The sequence below is a fragment of the Furipterus horrens genome, unplaced genomic scaffold, assembly GCF_987537825.1.
Source record: "Furipterus horrens unplaced genomic scaffold, mFurHor1.1.pri manual_scaffold_16, whole genome shotgun sequence".
Taxonomy (NCBI): domain Eukaryota; kingdom Metazoa; phylum Chordata; class Mammalia; order Chiroptera; family Furipteridae; genus Furipterus; species Furipterus horrens.
Genome location: NW_028327186.1, coordinates 10,438,828 through 10,457,862, shown reverse-complemented (window position 1 = coordinate 10,457,862; position 19,035 = coordinate 10,438,828). Strand labels below are relative to the sequence as shown.

Below are 19,035 nucleotides of genomic sequence, written 5' to 3'. Positions count from 1 at the left end.
TCCCCCAGCAGGGGCCACCTGAGGGGCCCTGCGCTCTGGTCCTGTGAAGGTCAAGTGCCAGCCGCTGCTGCTGGGCACTGGCGACAGGAAGGACTGGCTCAGAGGGGACCTGGTTGGTGGAGGGACCCTGCCCCGCCCTTTGAAGTGCGGCCACCAGCAGAGCACAGGGGGAGCCTTCCTCCCAAAGCGGGAAGGCAGAGGGGAGAGGGCTGGTGGGGCCTTGAAGCCCAGACACAACCACGATCACGGCCAGCTGCTCTCACCTGTCAGCCACGTGGTGGTGTGGGACCCCTTCCTTCTGCACCCCAGACCTAGGATCAACCTCTATCGCGCAGGTGATGAAACCAAAGCCCAGGGGTTCCGGTCACGTGTGCCAGAAACTGTGGCTGAGCCACTAGCAGAAGCCAGGGCCTGGACTCCAAGGCCCCAGCTGTCACATCCCTGCAGGCCTTGTCAGCGACCTCCCTCTGCCTCCCACCAGCCCTGGAACCCGGACCCTCAGCTGGGCCTCACTTCCTGCTGCCTGACTCTTTTTGCCAAGAAATTCCCAGCAAGTCCCATGTGGGCCATGGATCTCGGAGAGGTGGCAGGACAGGCCCCTGGCCTGGGACCCAGGGTTTGCCGCCCTTGGCACAAGCCCTGTTCCGTGTCCTGGGCTTGCTGGCTGCGGTGCACGGGGAGGGGCACTGTCAGGACCTGCTCTGGCCTGGCACCAGGCCCAGCCCTCCCCACTGCACCATGGGAGCTCCACACCCAGCACCTGCCCTCCACCTTCCAGGCTCCCCAGCACCAGCGTCGCAGGGCTGCCTCGTGATGAAATGAACGTGCGGGCAGACAGCGCACACAGGTATTCTGCAGGAAGGACTGGCAGGGGGTCACTTCCCTCCCATGCTCCTGGGGGTCCCAAGAGCCCACAGTGCTGCCTGTACACCCAGCTTCCCTCCTGAGCTGTTGTGCAGACCCACTCCTGCTCTGGTTTAGTGATGAGTCTGGAAGCTCATCTAGAAATCATTTATCACATTTTCTCTTAGAAAAAAATATACAGATCTGGTGCCCTGTTGAGTCCCCAGTGTCAGGGTCTTCGTGGGAAGGCAAGAGAGGGCGTGGGGCAGCTCCCCAAGGCCGCCCACCGTCCATCGAGGGCTTCTGCTCCTCTGCCCTGAGCTGGACGTCCCTGAGATCAGCCCCAGGGCCCGGGGTGCTGTTGGCACGAGGGGCGGGGACCGGGAGGTGCTTGGACAGTCTGGCCATCAGGAGCTGCGCTGGCCCCACAAGCAGAGTGGAGGGAACTTGGTCCAGGAATAGGGGCCCCGCAGCGGGCACGGTGGGCAGCTCACGTGCGGGCCAGGTGACCACAGACCACGGGTTACTTGCTGTTCTCTGTGAACCACTGGAACACCACATCCCTGTTTTCCTTCACCCACTTGATGTTGGCTTTGGTCTTCTCCAGGGCTTGCTCCAGAGCCCGGGTGGCTGAGCCGAAGCCTGTGCCCATGTTGCTTTGCTTGAACTGCTCCAGCTGCCGGGAAGAGGGAGACTCTCAGCCCAGGCTGGGAAGGGGAGCCCTGTCCCCTGGCCTCCCACTCCACAGTCCGGCCGGGAATGAGGCCCAGAGCTGTTTCTCCAGGACAGGAAGGACCGGTCATTCCCCTCCCCTGGGGCCAAGTCCTTATCTAGCTCAGAGCTCAAAGACGACAGCCACCCTCCCACTCCCCACCCCCGCCCCCTGCTTAAATCTGGCTCCTAGATGTATTTAGCCTTCAGTGTGTGGTTCCTCACTGAATTACAACCTCAATCCAATCAGGGGAGGACAGAAGGACAAATTAAACACAGACACAGGAAACAACCAGCCAAATTCAAAATGTGGCCATTTCCATACGATAATACAAAGGACCAAGTTGCTTCAACAAATAAATGTTAAAAAAAAAAAAAAGATGTTACAGATTAAAAGATATATTAATGTATTAGTACTGGAGGTTGGAAGTGGGGTAATTAGACTAGAAAGGAAGAAGTAAAACTCTCCTTGCAGACGGCATGATTTGTACATATACAGAAAACACTTAGAAATCTACAAAAAATCTTATTTAAACGAATGAGTTTAGCAAGGTTGCACAACACCAGAAATATCTAAAAATCAATTGTATTTCTACACACTAGCAATGAAAAATCTGAAAATGAAATGAAGATAACAGCCTCATTTACAACAGCATCAAAAAGAATAAAATAGTTGAGAATAAATTTGACAAGAGAAGGACAAGACTATTATGCTGAAAACTATAAAATGTTGTTGAAAGAAATTAAGAAGACCTAGATAAAAGGGAAAACGATCCAAATAAATGTGTGTTAACAGACTGGGAGATCTAATATTATCAACACGACATCAGTCCCCAAACTGATCTACAGATTATATGCAATCCCTATCAAAGTCCCAATGGCCCTTTCTTGCAGAAATTGGCATGCGAACCTAAAATTCATAAAGAAATTCAAGGGACTCAGAAGAGCCAAACAGTCTTGAAAAAGGACAAAGCTGTAGGACTCACATTCCTGATTTCAAAACTTACTACAAAGCTATAGTAATCAGCACCCTGGCTGGTGAGGCTCAGTGGATGGAGCACCGGCCTGCGACCCAAGAGGTTGCCGGTTTGATTCCCCGTCAGGGCACATCCCTGGGTTCTGGGCCAAGTCCCCAGTTGGGGGCATGTGAGGGGCAACCAATTGATGTATCTATTGCACACTGACGTTTCTCTCCCTCTCTTCCTCCCTTCCCCTCTCTCTAAAAATAAATTTTAAAAAAGTTTTATGTAAAAAAAAAAAAAAAGCTATAGTCATCAAGAGAGAGCGGAACTGGCAGGAGGATGGAGGACTGATAGATCAATGAAACAAAACTGAGTGTCAGTTGACTTTCAACAAGGGTGCCAAGACCATTTGATGGCGGCAAGAATGGTCTTTTCAACAAACGGCGCTGGGACCACTGAAGAGCCAGCAAAGGAATGAACTCAGACCCCAACTTTACACCCTACGCAACAGTAAGCAAAAACTCTCCAAAGCCCTAAATGTAAGACCTAGAATGATAAGGCGCTTAGTAAAAAGCACAGGTGTCAATCGCTGTGACTCTGGGTCAGGCCATCGTTTCTTAGCTGGGACACCCTAAAGCACAAGCAGGAACCACCACCAAAAACAGTAGAAAGTTGGACTTCATCAAAAAACAAACAAACAAAAAAAACTTCTGTATCAAGACACTTCTGCAGGAGGTGAGTATAAGAGGACTAAAGGGTAATGGGGAAAAATACAATAAAGATTTAATTAAAATTAAATCAGCCGGTGGGTGTGTCATCTCGATGCACGAAGGCTGCAGGTTCAATCCCCAGTCAGGGCACAGACAAGAAGCAACCAACGAACACATGGATAAGTGGAACAAATCGGTGTTTCAAAGGAATGGCAAGGGCACAGCAGGGAAGGACCTTGAGCACATGATGTGAAGTGAAGGAAGGCAGGTGCACAAGGGCACACTGACAGGCAGACCGACAGACAGGAGGCTCGTGGCTGCCCGGGGCTGGGAAACAGGCGGGGGGACTGCTGATGGCTGTGGGGTTTCTCTGGGGAGTAATCAAAATGCTCTAGAAGCAGACGGTGGTGATGGCACAATCTTGTAAATGTACGAAAAGCCACTTAAAAGGGTGAATTATATGATACATAAATTGTATCTCAAAGAAAAAAGGAAAAAGAAAAATCAACCTAAAGCAATGAGTTAACTTTGGCTTCTAACTCAACTATATCAATGGCAAAAATAATCTTTTAAAGAAACTTAGAGACTCTGAAAACAGGCTGGGTATACAATGATTATTAATTTTTTTGAGTTTGGTAATGACAGTGGAATTATGTTTTAAAAATCCCTTTGTGTTAGGTATGACCAAAGTAACTAGAGGTGAAATTACATAATATCAGTGATTTGCCTAAAAATTACCCACCAAGTATCAGGGAAAATGTTGATGAACTGTTCAGTCTGAGTAATGGGTACACGGAGGGTCACGTTACTCTCTTTCCTTTCTGCCTATACAATAATTCCAAGGGGACCTGTTCTGACTGATATGTCACCACTTAAGAAGTCTGGACACTGAGCTCCCTCTGTACACGAGGGAGGCCTGACAACAAGGCACCCATGCGCTCCCTGTGACCATCCTCGGTGACGGCCGCCCCCTTGGACAGGGGCTGGCCCCAGGGCCTGGGCTTCTTACCTGTTGCAGCTCGTACTCAGTGGAGAACCGTCGAGTGACTGCCTGGATGAGGTTGGAGAAGGAGAAGGAGCCGCCGCCATAACTGCAGGGCAGGGAGAGAGGTGACGTGTGAGGAGGGCGGGCACTCACACTCAGGGAGTGGCAGGCGACACTGGGACCGCCTGTCTTGTAGACAAGACGAAATGACACATCCACGGGACACAAGGCAGGTCTCACTGCTGTGTCCTGGCTCCCATCTCTCCTCAGATCCTGCCCACCATCAACCTTTTTCTTTCCTCCAAGGGGGACAACGGAGGGCCCAGACCCGTCTGGCCTTTCGGCCCCTGCCCCAACTCCTGGGCAGGCTGCCTTGCCGCTCCCAATGCCGCGGCATCCCAAGCAGAGACCACTCTCCCGGCGCCCCCGACGCAGCCGCAGCAGACTCACTCCTCAAAGAGCTTCTTCCAGTTCCTCTGGACAAAGTTCCAGGCCAGAGTCTGCCCCACGACATTGCTGGCGACACTGCTAATGGTGGAGGTGGCATCCTGCTTCCGGATGAGGTCAGGGTTTAGGGTGTAGTCCAGGTACCTGTGAGGGCGGGGGCTGCACTGGTGACCACGTCCAAGGGCTGCCGTCCGATGACGGCAGAGAAGCCCACTGGCAGGGGACCTGCCCTCCCCCCACACCTCTCCTGCACCCTCTGAGAACCCTCTGGCACACCGAGGGCCGAAGACCCCTTGGTCCTGCCTCTCCATGTAGATGGGACACTGAGTGCCCTAAGCAGGGTCACTGGCTATGCCACATGTCATGTCTGACATGGACCTGGCATGTGACAAATGTCTGATGGGAAAGGAAGGAGTACTGGAGCTGCAAGCCCTGTCAGGTAGGGGAGCCCCTCCTGTCTTTGACAGGAGGGTAGCCCTTCTTTACTGGGGTCCAGGAGATGGCATCTTGGGCAAGCTGCTTTGCTTCTGAGCCTCGGTGTCCTCATCTGTACAATGGGATCACCCTGCCCCACTGCTCAGCTCTGTAAGAGCCCCATGGGAAGTGTGGACGCGCCTGTGAGGCTGGTTCTTTCTCTTCCACCTCGGTATCCTGGCCCCCGGTGGGGAGGGGGACTCGCCCAGCCCTGCCGCCGGTTCTCACCTGTCCAGGATCCAGACCTTCTTGCTGCAGGCCAGGGCTGCACGGAGCTTGTCAGCCTCATTGACCAGTGTGGCTTTCTGGAACTGGTCCCAGGCGAAGTTCCACTCATCCTCGCCACCTTCGGCAATGGCGTTGCAGTAGACGGCGGAGCGCAGGTTAGGGTGGATCCTGGCGTGGGAAGTGGCGGGCGGAATCAGAGGTGCAGCAGCAGCAGGGAGCGGGGACCAGGGTCTGATGAGGACAGGGCTGTGGGCTAGAGGGACGGAGGACGCCTGGGGAGGAGCAGGGGACACTCACGGGTTGTGGCTGGTATTTTTCATCCACTGGGAGAAGAGGCCCGACACCAGCGTCTGGCACTCAGGAAGCCCACTGGAGCAGGCGGTGCTGATGGCGTTAACCTCGTTGTACCTGCACCAGGTGACACCTGGTCAGCTGCCTGGCCCAGGCTCCCGCCAACAGTCTCCAGCTGACCCATGACTCCAGGCCGTGAGCTAAGGCTGCAGCCACCCTGCCCTCTGGGTACCCCTTTGCTCTGTGCCCTGGACAGCCAGGGGGCCCACAGGGCCAGCATAGAGTCCAGCCCACACCTAGAATCTCAATGACCAAGTCAGGGGAGGGGGGGACCTCAGTTTCCATTTGGTCCTTTGTGCCACATGGGCCCACAGCCCACACGGAGACTCCAGCAGGGTCTCCTCCTAGTCTGGCCAGGAGCTGGGGTGTCCAGAGCAGAACACTGCCCGGGTGTTGCCCTGGACCCCCCCAGGTCAGGGTGGCTGGGCCCCATGACATGCAGACCCAGAGAAGGCCATACTCACTGGTCCATCAGCTTTTCTGGGCGCTGAGTCCAGTCCTTGGTGATATTTTTAAAATGACTGAAGAGTGGAGTGACCTGCTTCTTCAAGTAATTCTAGGAACAGAAGACGCACAGCTTCAGAGGGGAGACTCCTGCCTGACTTGTCTGGAGCCCCCCGGAACCAGAGGTGTGGGTGGGCAGGTGTCGCCAGGGCTAACGGCTACAGAGGCTCAGCCCTCCCGCAAGGCCAGACGGCGCTCAGAGCGGCCGTGCCCATGCTGGCTTCAGGGGGCCGCTGTGACGTCCTTCCCCCTCAACGGCTCAGCAGTGCCCACACCCAGGGTCCCCGTTTCTTCAAGGACAGTGTCTGGAGCCGTGCATTTCCTCCTCTTCTTCTTTTCTCCCTAGGGTGCCTGCATTCCACACACTGCACTTTCTACCTGGCTTTGTCACGTAAGCCCCACCCCATGTCATCCAAATCCTTTGCAGGCCCTGGCTGGGTGGCTGCATGGGTGAGAGCGTCTTCCCGACACGCCAAGGTGGCTGGTTTGATCTCCCATCATGTGAATAAGTGGAACGACAAATCGATGATGGTTCTCTTTCTCTCTCTCTCCCTTTTCTCGCTCTCAAAAATCAATACGTTAAAAAAAATTTTTTTTTTCGTTAAAAATGTTTAAAAATTGAAAAGCAAACTTTGGAAAGGCCTGTGATGAATATCCTGCGAGTGTTCAGAGGAGACCCTGCCCAGGACGCAGGAAGCCCGCTGGAGCAGGCGTGGACATGACCTTGCGGAGGAGTGGGAGGGCAGACCCCCGGGGGGCAGGACAAAAAGCCCACGTGCTGGGAAACAAGAGGAAGAGAATGGGAGGACTAATCTAAAAGAGAAAAAGAGCAAAAGCAGAGGAGGAAGGTTTACAGGAGCAATACAGAGATGCCCAGCCTGGGAGTGCGGCAGGATGAGACCACCAGAATGGAGAGAGGAGCCCACACGCTGCAGGAAGGGGACGGCGGCCCGTTCAAGGAACCGGAGCGAAGAAAGGCTCTGGGTTCCTGAATACAGACGAAAGGTCGGTGCAGCAAGACCTGGCATTTTCAAGGAATAATCTCCAGCGCGGAAACTCTGCACCCAGGTGCGCTCTTGTGCCCGTGTGAAGGCAGAATAACGACCCACCCCAGGACATCCACCTTCTATGAACTCTTTCTCAAAACTCCTGGAAGATGAGCCCTGCCGGCCCCTGACGAGACAGAAAACTCAAGGAAGAACGAGACCAGGGGAGCCTCTCAGGATTAAGAGCTGTGTGGGGGTCTAGAAGGTGAGATGCCAGGCCCCAGGCAATTGGGTGCTCGGGCCCTGTCAGCCGCGCCCCTCGGTACCTGCATGGGGGTGTAGACGTCGGAGCGGTCGAACATGAGCTTGAAGTAGCTCAGGCTGCTCAGGGCGGCCTGCCAGGGCAGGTATTCTGTCTCATTGCCCAGGAAGAGGGTGTTGTCCAGCGCCAGGGTGACATTGACCATGCGGGCACTGGGGGACAAACAGAGGGGCTCAAGTAAGCACCCCCACCCAGTCCTCTCTGGGAACTCCAGTCCCCTCCTGGAGCCTGAGGTCCCAGGGCCCCAACAGGGCCAGTTCCAGTGCCACCGGGGTGGGGAACACAGGCGCAGGGTGGGGCCACAAACAGGGTCAGCTCACGCCCGGCCCTCACCCGCTGCCAATCACAATCCTTTGCTCATTACCCCCATTTTACAGATGAGGAAATGGAGGCTCAGAGAGGTAAAGTGACTTGCCTAAGGCCACACAGCCCACAGAGACAGAGCTTAAGAGTCAAAAGGACCAAAAGCCTGTGTTCTTGCCCCTGCCGACCTCTTCTCTGATTTGTGTGGCCCTGGAGTCTTTCTCCCTCCCCCTCCTCAGGTGGTCTGTGCACCCCGGGCTCATAAACGTCCAGGCCTATGGCTGACGTCTGTTTATCCGCGCTGTGCGTCGCCTGTCCCATCCTTCCCAGATCGTTTCAGCCCCTAGCACAGCACCCTGGCACACGGCTCTGGGGGAAAAGCTTGGTGCCGTGTGGCTGTGGAGTTGGATGGGCCTGAGTCTGGCTGTTCATGGGCTGGTCATGTGACCTCAGGCCAGGCACTCAAGTTCCTGATCTGGGAATGCGGACCGAGGGAGGGCACACGGAGCACACGGAGCACAGGGAGGCTGCTGCACTGCGTGGCCCGCGGTGAGCACAGCCACTCCCCTGTGGAAACCCACTTGCTCCAGCCGCCAGGCCTTCCCAGCAGAGCCAGCCTGGGCCCGAGGCGCACTCACCTGGCCAGGTCGAAGGCATCATGGATGACCTGTGCCCGATTGATGACAGGGATGACCTAGGAGGGGCAACAGAGGGTGTGACCTCAGGGTGTGACCTCGGGCCAGGCCTGGGGCAGGGCACAGGGGCAGGTGGCAGACACCCACCGACAGGTCTCGCTGCAGCTGATCCTGAATCATTTTCCAGTTGTTGTCATCGTAGTTCACCTGGTAATAGCCCGTCACGTTGATGTTCAGCAGGACCCAGTCGTCGGGGCCGGCTTTGAACAGTTCGTTGGCTGTGGGGAGAGACCAGAGCTGCGGTGGGGCAGCTCCGAAGACCACAGGCTGACCCTTGACCCTCCTCGCCCCAGGCCTCAGCAAGAGCAGCCTCCTGCAGCCTGGCAGCGGCTGGCCCCCAGGCCTCTGGGGCGGTGCCAAGGAGGGGAGAAGGGGCGTTGGGCAGGCTGGCCAGCGACCTCAGAGGGACCACATGCCACGTCTGAACCTCAGCGCCTGCCCTGCCCGCCACAGGCAGCGGGTGCCCGGGCCAGTGCCAGCTCCCCGGACATCTCTCTTCTCACACGCCCAGTCCACTCAGACGCCCCTCCAGTCACCCCGCAAGCGCTGCCCATCTCTTCCATGGGGCTTAGCGCCCCTCCTCCCTGCTCTCCCTTTCACCCTTCTGTCCTTTCTCCTGGCACCAGAGGGGACCCTCCATACCTGCAGGTCAGACCCAATCATTTGCCCGCTTTCCACCTGCCCCAGCTACTCCCTGGCCTGAGGACATCGTCAGTGTCTCCTGCATCCTGTAGGGACTCTACTCAGTCCCCAAGTTCTCTCCTGCCTCTATGCCCTTGTACTTGCTATTTCCTCTGCCTGGAATGTTTTTCTCTGCCACCATTAGCCTAGCTAACTGCTGCTTTTCCTCTAAGACTCAGGTCACCTGCTCCAGGAAGTCTTCCCTGACCTCTCCATGAAGCTGAATCTCCCTTACTTCCAGCTCCTGGCCCCCGTGCCCAAGCAGCCCAGAGGCCAGAGGCGCCTCTGTTAAAGCACTCAGAACTGCTCGGAGTTTTAACTGCTCATCTTCCTTCCCTTCATCGGCAGCCTTGGCCTAGGCAGAGGACGAATTTCCTCGACCTTGGTTTCCTCCATGCCTGGCAGAGTGGGGCTGCTCATACTACGTGCCAGGCACTGTGTAAAACATTTCAGGTGCACTGTCTCCTTTAATCCTCACACAGGTCAATGGGGAAGAGACTGTTCTTAGCCCCACTTTATGGATGAAGAAATCGGGACCCGACAGGGACGGTAATGTGCCCAGGGTCACACAGCTGGGCAGCAGCAGCAGGGATTTCAACCAAAGTCGCCTCCACCTGGGGAGTGACAGGGCGAGGAGCTGGGAGTGGGGGTGGGGCTGTGTCCATGAGGGCGGGGTTACTTTCTGAGGCTCCCTGCAGCCAGGCGTCATTCTGCTTCTTGCCATTTTTCATAGATGAGATGTGAACGATCCACTGGTAGCTGCAACAAGAGACCCGAGGTCAGGCAGTGAGAGACGGCAGGTCGTGGCCACTGTTGGCAAAGAGAGGTCCTGCCAGGGCTCCCACTTTCTCCCCGCCTCTGGCACCAGGCACCCCCATCCTCCTGGCCCAAGAGGGACAGCATGTCTGCAGCCACTGGGGCTGAGACCACAGCAAGCCAGGCCCTCGGATCCCTCCCTGGGACGCCCGCCCCGTGACCCTGTCCATCTGCTCACCTGAAATTTGAGGGGCGGGTGACGATGGACTCGGGGTCAAGGAGGAAGTGTTTCTGGGAGATACGCCCTGTCTTGGTGTCCACAGTGATGACAGGGAAGCCCATCTGCAGGATCCAGCGGTCCATGATGTCGCTCACGTCTCGCGGCAGCTTGATGGAATTCTGTTCGTTCACAGCCTGGAAGAGGACAGCCAAGTGAGGAGAAGCCATGTCACAGTCAGGGTGAGAACCATGAGCACCCAGTTGGGGGCCTGGGGATGGATTTAAAGTGGTTATTACTGTAGTCATAGATCTTTTTGATCTTTTTCCCTGCATATGCATTGCTTTTTAAGAAAGATTTTATTTATTATAGAGAGGGGAGAAGGAGAGAAGCACTGATGTGCGAGAGAAACATCACTGTGTGGCTGCCTCTCACCTTCCCCTGCCAGCTGGGGGCCTGGCCCGCACCCCAGGCCTGTGCCCTGACTGGGAACAGAACCGAAAGAAGGGGTTCAGGGGAAGAAGGAGCAGGAGGGAGGAATGGAGTTGGAGGGGCACCTGGCCTGGAGGAGGGCTCAGCTTTGCAGGACAGGAGGAGGGAAACTGAGGCAGGGCACAGAAGACAGCGGAAGTGAAGGGGAAGGACTAAGGAGGGAGGAGCAGGTGGACCGGAGTCATGGCAGGTGGAGTGTGGGCTGCAGGTTGGCCCAGAGGACACTGAACCACGGCTGTGACCTGTGACGAAGCCCTGGGTCTGCCCTCTCAGGTCAGACTGGCAACCCTGGTGTGCATATGGCAGGGTGGGGGACAGAGCAGCTGGCGGGAAGCCCGGGGCATGGGGCTCTGCGGGGGTCAGCCCAGTGGTCTAAGGACAGCCTCAGGGAAGGGGTGGGGCAGCTGGCCGCAGTGAGAGATGTGGCGAGAGATGGGGGATGACCTGACCGGGAGGGCGCAGACTCCCGCCTAGGAGGGGCAGGAAGGCCTAGTGGGTGGCAGACACTCAGAGGGCCTGCCCCACAGGCAGGAATGCAAGGCGGAGCTGGAGGGGAGGGTCCTAGTTTGTGCAAAGTCATGGCCGGGACGGGGGAGGGCCCCAGGCAGCAAGGACAGCTGAGGAGGCTGAACGGCAGAGGAGGGCGGGGCCATGGGGGCCAAGGGGCCGTTGGGGCGTGCAGGGGCGTGCAGGCGGTTTCCTCAGCACTGACAAAAGCGGACTCCAGACCCCATCACGGAGCTCCCTACGGGGGGAGGCAGGCAGCCTGCTGGGGTCCTGCCCCGTGGTTTCTTGAACCACCTCCTTCAAGGGGCCCTCCTCGCACCCATTTTACACATGACCCACTGCAGCTCCAAAGGACCTGCCTGGGCTGGCGAGCAGCGGCGCTGGGCACATTCCCCTACATAGGCGCAACCACCAGGGACTCCTAGCATCTCAGACAGAATGGCTCTAGGGGGGCTGGCTGTTACTCACCTTCTGCAGGTGCACCCACAGGTCCTTGTAGGTGGTGCTACTATAGGCAAAGGCTTGGAGGTAGGACTGTGGAAAGACAGGCCATGGTGAGGGCAAAGCCGTTGTCCCCAGACTCCACCATGCAACCTCTGTGGTAGGCTGAGCTTGGGGACAAGGGGCGGGGACTGGGGGAACCCCCACCACCACCACCTGCTGGCCAAGCACACTCACCGCCAGGCCCTTCTTGAACAGCTCTTCAGTCAGGAAGCTGGAGAGCATCCTGATGACGGAGGCTCCCTGGGGGAGGAGAGGGGCTCAGAAAGCTGTATTCACCAGCAGGACCCTGAGACCCCGGCGGGACCCTGTGACCCTGGCGGGGCCGAGACCCCAGTGGGGCCCTGAGACCCCGGCGGGACCCTGAGACCCCGGCGGGGCCCTGAGACCCCGGCGGGACCCTGTGACCACGGCGGGGCCCTGAGACCCCGGCAGGGCCCTGAGACCACGGCGGGACCCTGAGACCCCGGCGGGACCCTGAGACCCCGGCGGGACCCTGAGACCCCGGCGGGGCCCTGAGACCCCGGCGGGCCAGGACAGGCGCTCCGGCCTGCGGGCCGCGCCCCCACCCCCCTCCCTGGGCCCCCGCTGTCCCCAGGGCCGGGAGCAGCACCTTGCTGTAGGAGATGGAGTCGAACATCTCACTGATCTGGGCCGGCGTGTTGACCTCGTCGGCAGGGGTGGTCAGCGGGTGGGAGGAGGCCAGGGCGTCCACGGCCATCACGCGGTACAGCTCGTTCTGCACTATGATGTCTTTCTGCAAAGCCCCAACGGCAGTCAGCGGGCAGCCCCGGCGCAGTGACCCAGGTCGTGCCCGCCCCCCACCGGCCCGGCTCCCGGGCCCCGCACGGCCGGCTCACCAGGTCCCACGTGGGCTCCGCGAAGTCGGCGCCCAGGTACTCCACGTAGGAGGCGAAGCCCTCGTTCAGCCACAGGTCGTTCCACCAGGCCACGGTCACCAGGTTCCCAAACCACTGTGGCGGGGGAAGGGCCTCTCAGCAAGCCCCCCAGGGCCGTGTGGCCACCAGCAGTACCCAGAGGCTGGGACATCACTGTGATCCCCCCTCTCTGCCCCGCCCCCCTTCTCCCTCCTCAGCAGCCGAGGGCAGAGCCGGGACCTGGGCTGTCGCCGCCCAGGGCCCCGCGTCCTTCTCCGCCCCCCACGTGCGGAGGGATTACCTGGTGGGCCAGCTCGTGAGCAATGACGGTGACCACGCGCTCCTTGTTGCTGCTGGAGGAGAACTGCGGGTCAAACAGCAGCGAGTTCTCCCGGTAGGTCACCAGCCCCCAGTTCTCCATGGCGCCGGCGTTGAAGTCTGGCAAGCCGATCTGGTCTGGGGAGGCCAGGCAGTTGGCGGGGCAGCCTCCGGGCACAGAGCCCCCCCGCTGCCCCCCCCCATGAGACCCCGCACTCCCTCACTCACCGGACTTGTCGAGGGGGTAGGCTGTGTTGTAATGAGCGGCGAAGAAGTTCAGGATGGGGCCGGTCACGTTCAGGGCATAGTTACCATGACCTGCTGCGGTGGCGCTGGGCCGAGCCCAGATCCGGATCTGCAAAGGGGGTGGAGGTCGGTCAGAGCCCGTCTTGGGGCCCAGCGCCTGGACGCGGGCAAACCGGCTGGCCTGGCCAGCAGAAGAGAGGGCTGCGGGGTCTCCGAGTCCCAGCCTTTGAGAAATAACAACAGTCACAGCCATCTGTCTGCCTGGCACCCAGGGGTTGGGAACTCCGTTCACGAAGAGACAGAGACTGAGGGCCAGAGAGGCAGGTAAGATGACTCCGCCGGGATTCCCACGGCGGCCTAACAGCTCAGGGGCTGGGACAGGGATGAAGAGAAACAGGAATACGCCTCAGGCAAGACCAGTCCTGATAGGACAGGGGGGGCCCTGCTTCGTACCAGCAACTTGTCGTCGTCCTTCTGCACGGACGTGAACTCGCTAACAATGTAGGCCAGCAGGTACGTGGACATCACAGGGGTGGTGTGGAACTCGGTCTGACTCCAGGCGGGGTCGTCCTTCAGCGCGACACTGGGACCTGGGCACGGAGCGTTCAGGCGTGTGGGCATGCCCCCAGTCCCCTGCCCGGTACCCCAGCCCTGGGCTGCCGGCCGCCCCCGGCCGCGTGGCCCCAGGTCGGACCTGCTCACCTGTGGGCCGCATGTTGGACAGGGCTGTGAGGTTGCTGGGATGGATGAGGGTGATGTTAAACCGGGCCTTCATGGCTGGCTCGTCAAAGCACGGGAAGGACTTCCGAGCGTCTGCAGACTGCATCTGCGTCGTGGCTAGCACCCTGTGGCAACCAGAGTGTCAGAGGGCCTGCCGGCACAACGCTTGTACCCCTGTGTGTGTGTGGGGGGGGGCTCTGCTGTTGCTGGGCCTGCAGGGAAAGGGGTGCACGGAAGGCTAGTCCAGCCTAATCCCTGCCCTCCCTGCCTCACCCAGGCAGTGTCTGGGCCCCAGTAGGCCAGCTGATGCTGGGAGATCAGAGCTCCTTCTGGACTCGGGGTCAAAGTCCCGGCAGGCTCCATCCCTGTATCAGCAGGGAGACCAAATCTCCCTCCTCTGAGCCTCAGTTTTCCTGCCTAAACAAGGGGCACTTGCGTTGCTCATGCCCGACTCCCTCAAGGTGGGGAGGCAGGCCCTCCGGGAGAGGGTTTGTTGTCTTGGGGGCTGCTCCCCGAGAGCTGCAGATGAAGCAACGGGCCAGCCGAGGGCTCCAGAAGGTTCAAAGGCCTCAAACCCAAGCCCTTCCCCGGCTCCCAGGCTCCAGCTCTGCCTCAGCACCGAGGACCTGCCCCCACCAGGCAGACCCAGCTCCGACTCACTTTTTGACGTTGCCGTCCATGTACTCGCTGCGGTAGAAGCCGGCCAAGTCGTCGGCCAGCTCGCCCTGGAACTGACTGTCCATCTCGTAGAGGCCGCCCGCCTGCAGCGAGCCCTTCAGGTGTACCACCAGGTACTCGGTGACCTCTACCAGCTCGGTCCTGTCGATGGCGGGGGTCTGGGCGCCCCCCAGGCCCCGCAGGACCACCCTGTGCCCCTGGGTCAGGGTGTAGTTGAGCTTCTTGCTGTGGATGATGATGACATTGGTGGCCTCCTTGCACATGAAGCGGACAGTGCTGGAGCCCTCGAAGATGTACAGGCCGTCCTTGTTGGGGGTGAGGTAGGGCCTCAGCGTCACCTTGTAGGACTCAGGCACCAGCGTCTTGGGGAGGCGGTACCGGTTCCATGGCTTGCTCGGGTCCAAGGTGGTGGCTGTGGTGGTGGGGCTGGTGGGGCCGGTGGGGCTGGTGGGGCTGGTGGGGGTCTGGGCGGAGTTCTCGGTGTTCTTGCTCTTCTCCTGGGAATACACCACAGACAGGGCAATGATGGTGCTCACGGCCCCCACGGCCAGGACGATGCCCAAGATGCCAAGGGGCTTGGAAATGTAGAAGCCCTTCGCCATGATGAGGGTAGGCGCACGCTCGGGAGGCTCAGGGCAGGCAGGGAGCAGGGCAGCCTGGGGCCAGGCTTTATATCCCGGCGGGGAGGGGCCCCACAGCCTGCAGACTGGGCAAAAATTAACCAGGGCTCAGACAGGCGAAGGTCACTGGGCTGGGCAGGGACGCGCTTCGTCCAGGCCCCCGAGGGGAGATCTAGAAACGGTGCACCTGCTGGAAGAAAACAGTGTCCGGTTACATGCTGCCGGCTGTCCCAGAGCCTGCCCGCCGACGGGCTGAAGGGTCAGGGGCAGGCTGCAGCCCTGGCAGGTAGGGGAGCAGCCAGGTGGCACTATCTGTGGGCAAGCTTCTGTGGGGACAGAAGCAGGAGGATTGAGGTTAGAGTCAGGGAAGGACTTTCCAGTGGGAGATGCAGAGAAGGGGCAAGGGTTGCTGGGCCAAGAACACACTGGGTCTCCTGTGCTCGGGAGCCAGAAGGGTGCCCGGGCTCTGCAGTGACTTGCTCCCAGCCTCCCCTGCATTCCTCCAGAGCAAGCGGGGCGCCCAGGTGCCCCTTTCTTCTATCCTCAATTATCAGCTCACTGAGTAAAATGAAATAAATTGTCTTTTTAAGAGAGAAAGCTGGTGGAGGCTTAACGTCTGGACCAACCATGACCTTGAGTAGGTAGCTCTATCTTTCTGGGACCTCTTTCCTCAAAATGATAGAATTTACCTCTCTTGTTTAGCAGAACCAAAAAATCATCCCCTTCTTTCTTACTCAGAGATCGCTCACTGCCTCTTTTCCTATCCTTGGTAGAAATGAAAATATTACTTATCATTCTCAATAAAACAGGTCCTTCCCATCCACCAGCACAATTTCTTGGACTGTGACTCTGCCTGACCCTCACCCATTGGCCCCTCCCCTGATCTCACCATGTCCTCGCTCAAAGCCACTCTCATTGTCTACGTGGATACTGCTGTACCCCCATGAACTCCCCACTTCTACCCCGGGCCCCCTCAAACCTCTTTGCCACACAAACTGGATCATTATTTTCTGCCACTGCCTAAAACCTTTCTTTTGGTCTTGGCGTCCAGACCAAATCTTCTGAAGGGGCCCACAAGTTCGGGTGCCCTCAGCCTGCCCACTGCCCAGCCTCCTCTCACCACACGCCCCTCTGTCTCGGTTCCCCAGTCCCTCACCACAGGACCTTTGCACACGCTGTTTCCTCCGCTTGGGTCATCGCTCCCTTCTCACCCTGGCAACTTCCTAGTCATCCCCCAAGTCTTTCTCAGAGACGATACCTGACCTCCCTGACCAGAGCAAGCCCCTTTGAGCTCCAACAGCACCACAAACCTCTTCTTCAAAGCCCTGTAACTCGGTGAATTTCCCGTTTGACCTGTGTGGTTGACGACGAGTCCGGCCTATTTCCCCCACGGACTGGAGGCCCTGTGAGAGCAGGGCCTGGGCAGCTTCTGTGTATCAGCTCTCGGCGCATGCCCGGCCATAGCAGGTGTGCAACGCACACTTGTTGGGAGAAGGCACGCGTGGGCGAATGAGCGAACGAACGGGTCAGTTCAGGAGTCTCGCCTTGTTGAAGCCTTTGTAGCCCATCCCTGCTCCCGCCCCTGCCCCCGCGCTTGCCCTGGGAGGACTGGCTGCCCTCTTCCCTGAGCCCACTTGCGTTCACGGCAAACAGGCAGGCAGGGGGTCTTGTTGGGGCCAAATGCATCTCAGGACTCACGTCTGTCAGCTCCATCAGCTCATCAGCCCCTCGAGGACCTTGTTCCCCTGCCACTCCCGAGCCCGGCAGGAAGGTCCGGTCAGTGAAGAAGTGCGTGAATGGATGCAGAGATGAATTCACTCAGGCGCAGTCGCAAGAGTGAATGACGGCCACATGTCATCCGAGTGCTGGGTCTTCAGGGGACTCCTGGGTGCCCATCTTTCAGGGGGAGGGTGCCCCGAGCCCTCAGCCTTTCCTGCTTTCTCTCTAGAGACCTGCCCCCAGGGCCCTGGTCTGGGCAGGGGGCACTTCCCCCTGCGGTGACTGGAAGGGAGCCACCCCCACGGAGTCCAGGCTGATGGTCAAGGGACATCCATGGGAAGCTAAGTGCCCAGGGTAGGGCTGCAACTTGGGCATGGGGACTGAGGGAATGGAGATCCCGGGGGTGAGGTAGCATGTGCTCCCAGCTCCCTCCATCAGGGCTAGAATTTGCCAAGGAAGGTCATCTGCACAGCACCCCTGAGGGCCAGAACCCGGGACCCACGCAGCCCCCCGAGTTGCGTTTCATCATGTCCCTGACTGGGCCTGCAGCCCCCTCCCACTTTTGCAGCAGAAAGACCCACAAATCCCCTTGGCCTAATCCCTTCTCCAAACAAAGAAAGAGGCCCCGCCTGGCCCACCGTAGTCTTTTCCTGTTTGCTTTGGACTCGGACCACGGGCCCAGCTGGCTGGAAGCTCAGTTCTTTCGGAAAGGGCCTCTGGTCTTCAAAGTTAGCGCAGCAGGCGGCCCACTGCCCTGTAATGAGAGGTCCCTGCTCTGGGCACCAGGCCAGCCCCAGCTAAGGGGCGCAGAGAGGGGCTCACTCCACAGCCCCTGCTGTGGCCCAGGCCTGGCCATCTCCACGTCCCACAAAGAGGTGGCGATGCTGTCCCTCCCCGTCTGTCACCCAATCCCGGCCCAGAAATCCTCTCCTGCTCATGCCTGGTCTCTGGCTCCTCACTGCCCATAGAACATAGAATGAAACCTCAACTCTGGCTTGGGCCTCGAGATCTTCTGTGATCTTGACCCTCTGGCCTCTTATTTCCAGTGCCCACTGCGGCCGGCTCCAGCTGCCAGCATTTCCCCAACCCCCTGGGCTTTTTCATATCTCCGTGCCTTTGCTCATGCCCTTTCCACTGCCAGGAGTATCTTATCTCTCCCTCCTGTCAAACTCCTACTCATCCTTCAAAACCCAGCTCTGATGTCACTGCCTTCTCCTGTACAGGAGGCCCTCTGTGCTTTCCTGGCCTCTGAGTCAGTGTTATCACAGCTCTGATGAAAAGGATATCTACACGTTGAAAGCCTGCCGCTAGACCCGGGCACCTCGAGGGACGGCTCGGTGACTGCGTACGCCCCTCTGTGCCTAGCACAGGTCAGAAGCCTGATGAATGCTGGCTGAATGAACCACAGCTACGCCCCCTGCCACGGCTTACAGGCCCAGCCTGATCCAGCCCCCACCCCTCCCACCCCCGCCGTGAACCTCCGGTCTCATCCCTCTCTCCTCTGCCCCAGTGACCTCTGTTGGTTTACCAAGCTCCCCAGGTTCTCCCCCCCGCCCCCTACGCCTCCAGTGGTCCCACAGGAGCTGCTCTTTGGGCCTAGAAAACTTCTGTCTTTCCCCCACCAGTCACCCTCTCGTCCCGGACCGTCACTTCAGCGATGCCGACCCAGGACAGCCCCCCGAGCACCCCCAAGACTCTGAGCACCGTGCGGGTAGCATCCTCTCCCCAGGCAGTCACCCAGTGGGTGGCAGGTGCTTATGGAACAGGTACACCAATAAGAGAATGAGAGGCAGTGGTTCACGATGGAATTCAGTGTAATTCAGCCCCTCGATCTGGGGGACAGGGTTCCCCGCCATACCCCCAACTCTTTCTTGGGGTCCCAGACTGGGCACCCAAACTACCTTTGAATTCTGCCACCCTGTGAGCCTTCTGTACGTGACTTAATATTTTTCTTTAAATCAATTCCCGACTTGCTCTCCTTCTGAGCAATGACCACAAAATGATGGCTGTCGTGCTACAGTTATGTTTTCCTAAAATCATCTTGTATGGCTGCGCCCACATTGGGATCACTGCTGCAGCCCGCATGACTTGGGGGGGCGGCATCACATGTGGCTGCCTTTGAAGTGGCACCTTTCTGTAGGTGAACACCATGGGTGTTCTTCTCCCGGTTTGCCTCTTGAA

General features: G+C 58.6%; 1 protein-coding gene across 1 annotated transcript; it reads right to left on the bottom strand.

Annotated features, from left to right (window-relative positions):
* Positions 1–971: 971 nt before the first annotated feature.
* On the bottom strand, positions 972–15,197 carry ANPEP (alanyl aminopeptidase, membrane). The gene is made up of 20 exons (XM_090263784.1): positions 14,498–15,197; positions 13,820–13,962; positions 13,571–13,707; positions 13,100–13,226; positions 12,855–13,009; positions 12,536–12,649; positions 12,289–12,432; positions 11,853–11,918; positions 11,643–11,708; positions 10,197–10,372; positions 9,882–9,961; positions 8,609–8,739; positions 8,465–8,520; positions 7,528–7,675; positions 6,176–6,267; positions 5,658–5,768; positions 5,361–5,528; positions 4,662–4,802; positions 4,236–4,317; positions 972–1,519 (listed from the first exon to the last, which is right to left on the bottom strand). Exons 1-20 carry the CDS (start codon positions 15,115–15,117, stop codon positions 1,367–1,369), a joined length of 2,910 nt encoding a protein of 969 aa, XP_090119910.1. The 5' UTR covers positions 15,118–15,197; the 3' UTR covers positions 972–1,366.
* Positions 15,198–19,035: the final 3,838 nt, after the last annotated feature.

What these genes read in the sequence shown, in the direction of transcription:
- ANPEP (XM_090263784.1), bottom strand. Translation starts at nt 15,117, where the DNA reads ATGGCGAAGGGCTTCTACATTTCCAAGCCCCTTGGCATCTTGGGCATC. An exon ending in ATGGACGGCAACGTCAAAAA is followed by an intron (nt 13,963 to 14,497) that starts GTGAGTCGGAGC and finishes TGGTTGCCACAG; the next exon opens with GGTGCTAGCCACGACGCAGA. An exon ending in ACCCGCCCCTCAAATTTCAG is followed by an intron (nt 9,962 to 10,196) that starts GTGAGCAGATGG and finishes CTCTTGTTGCAG; the next exon opens with CTACCAGTGGATCGTTCACA.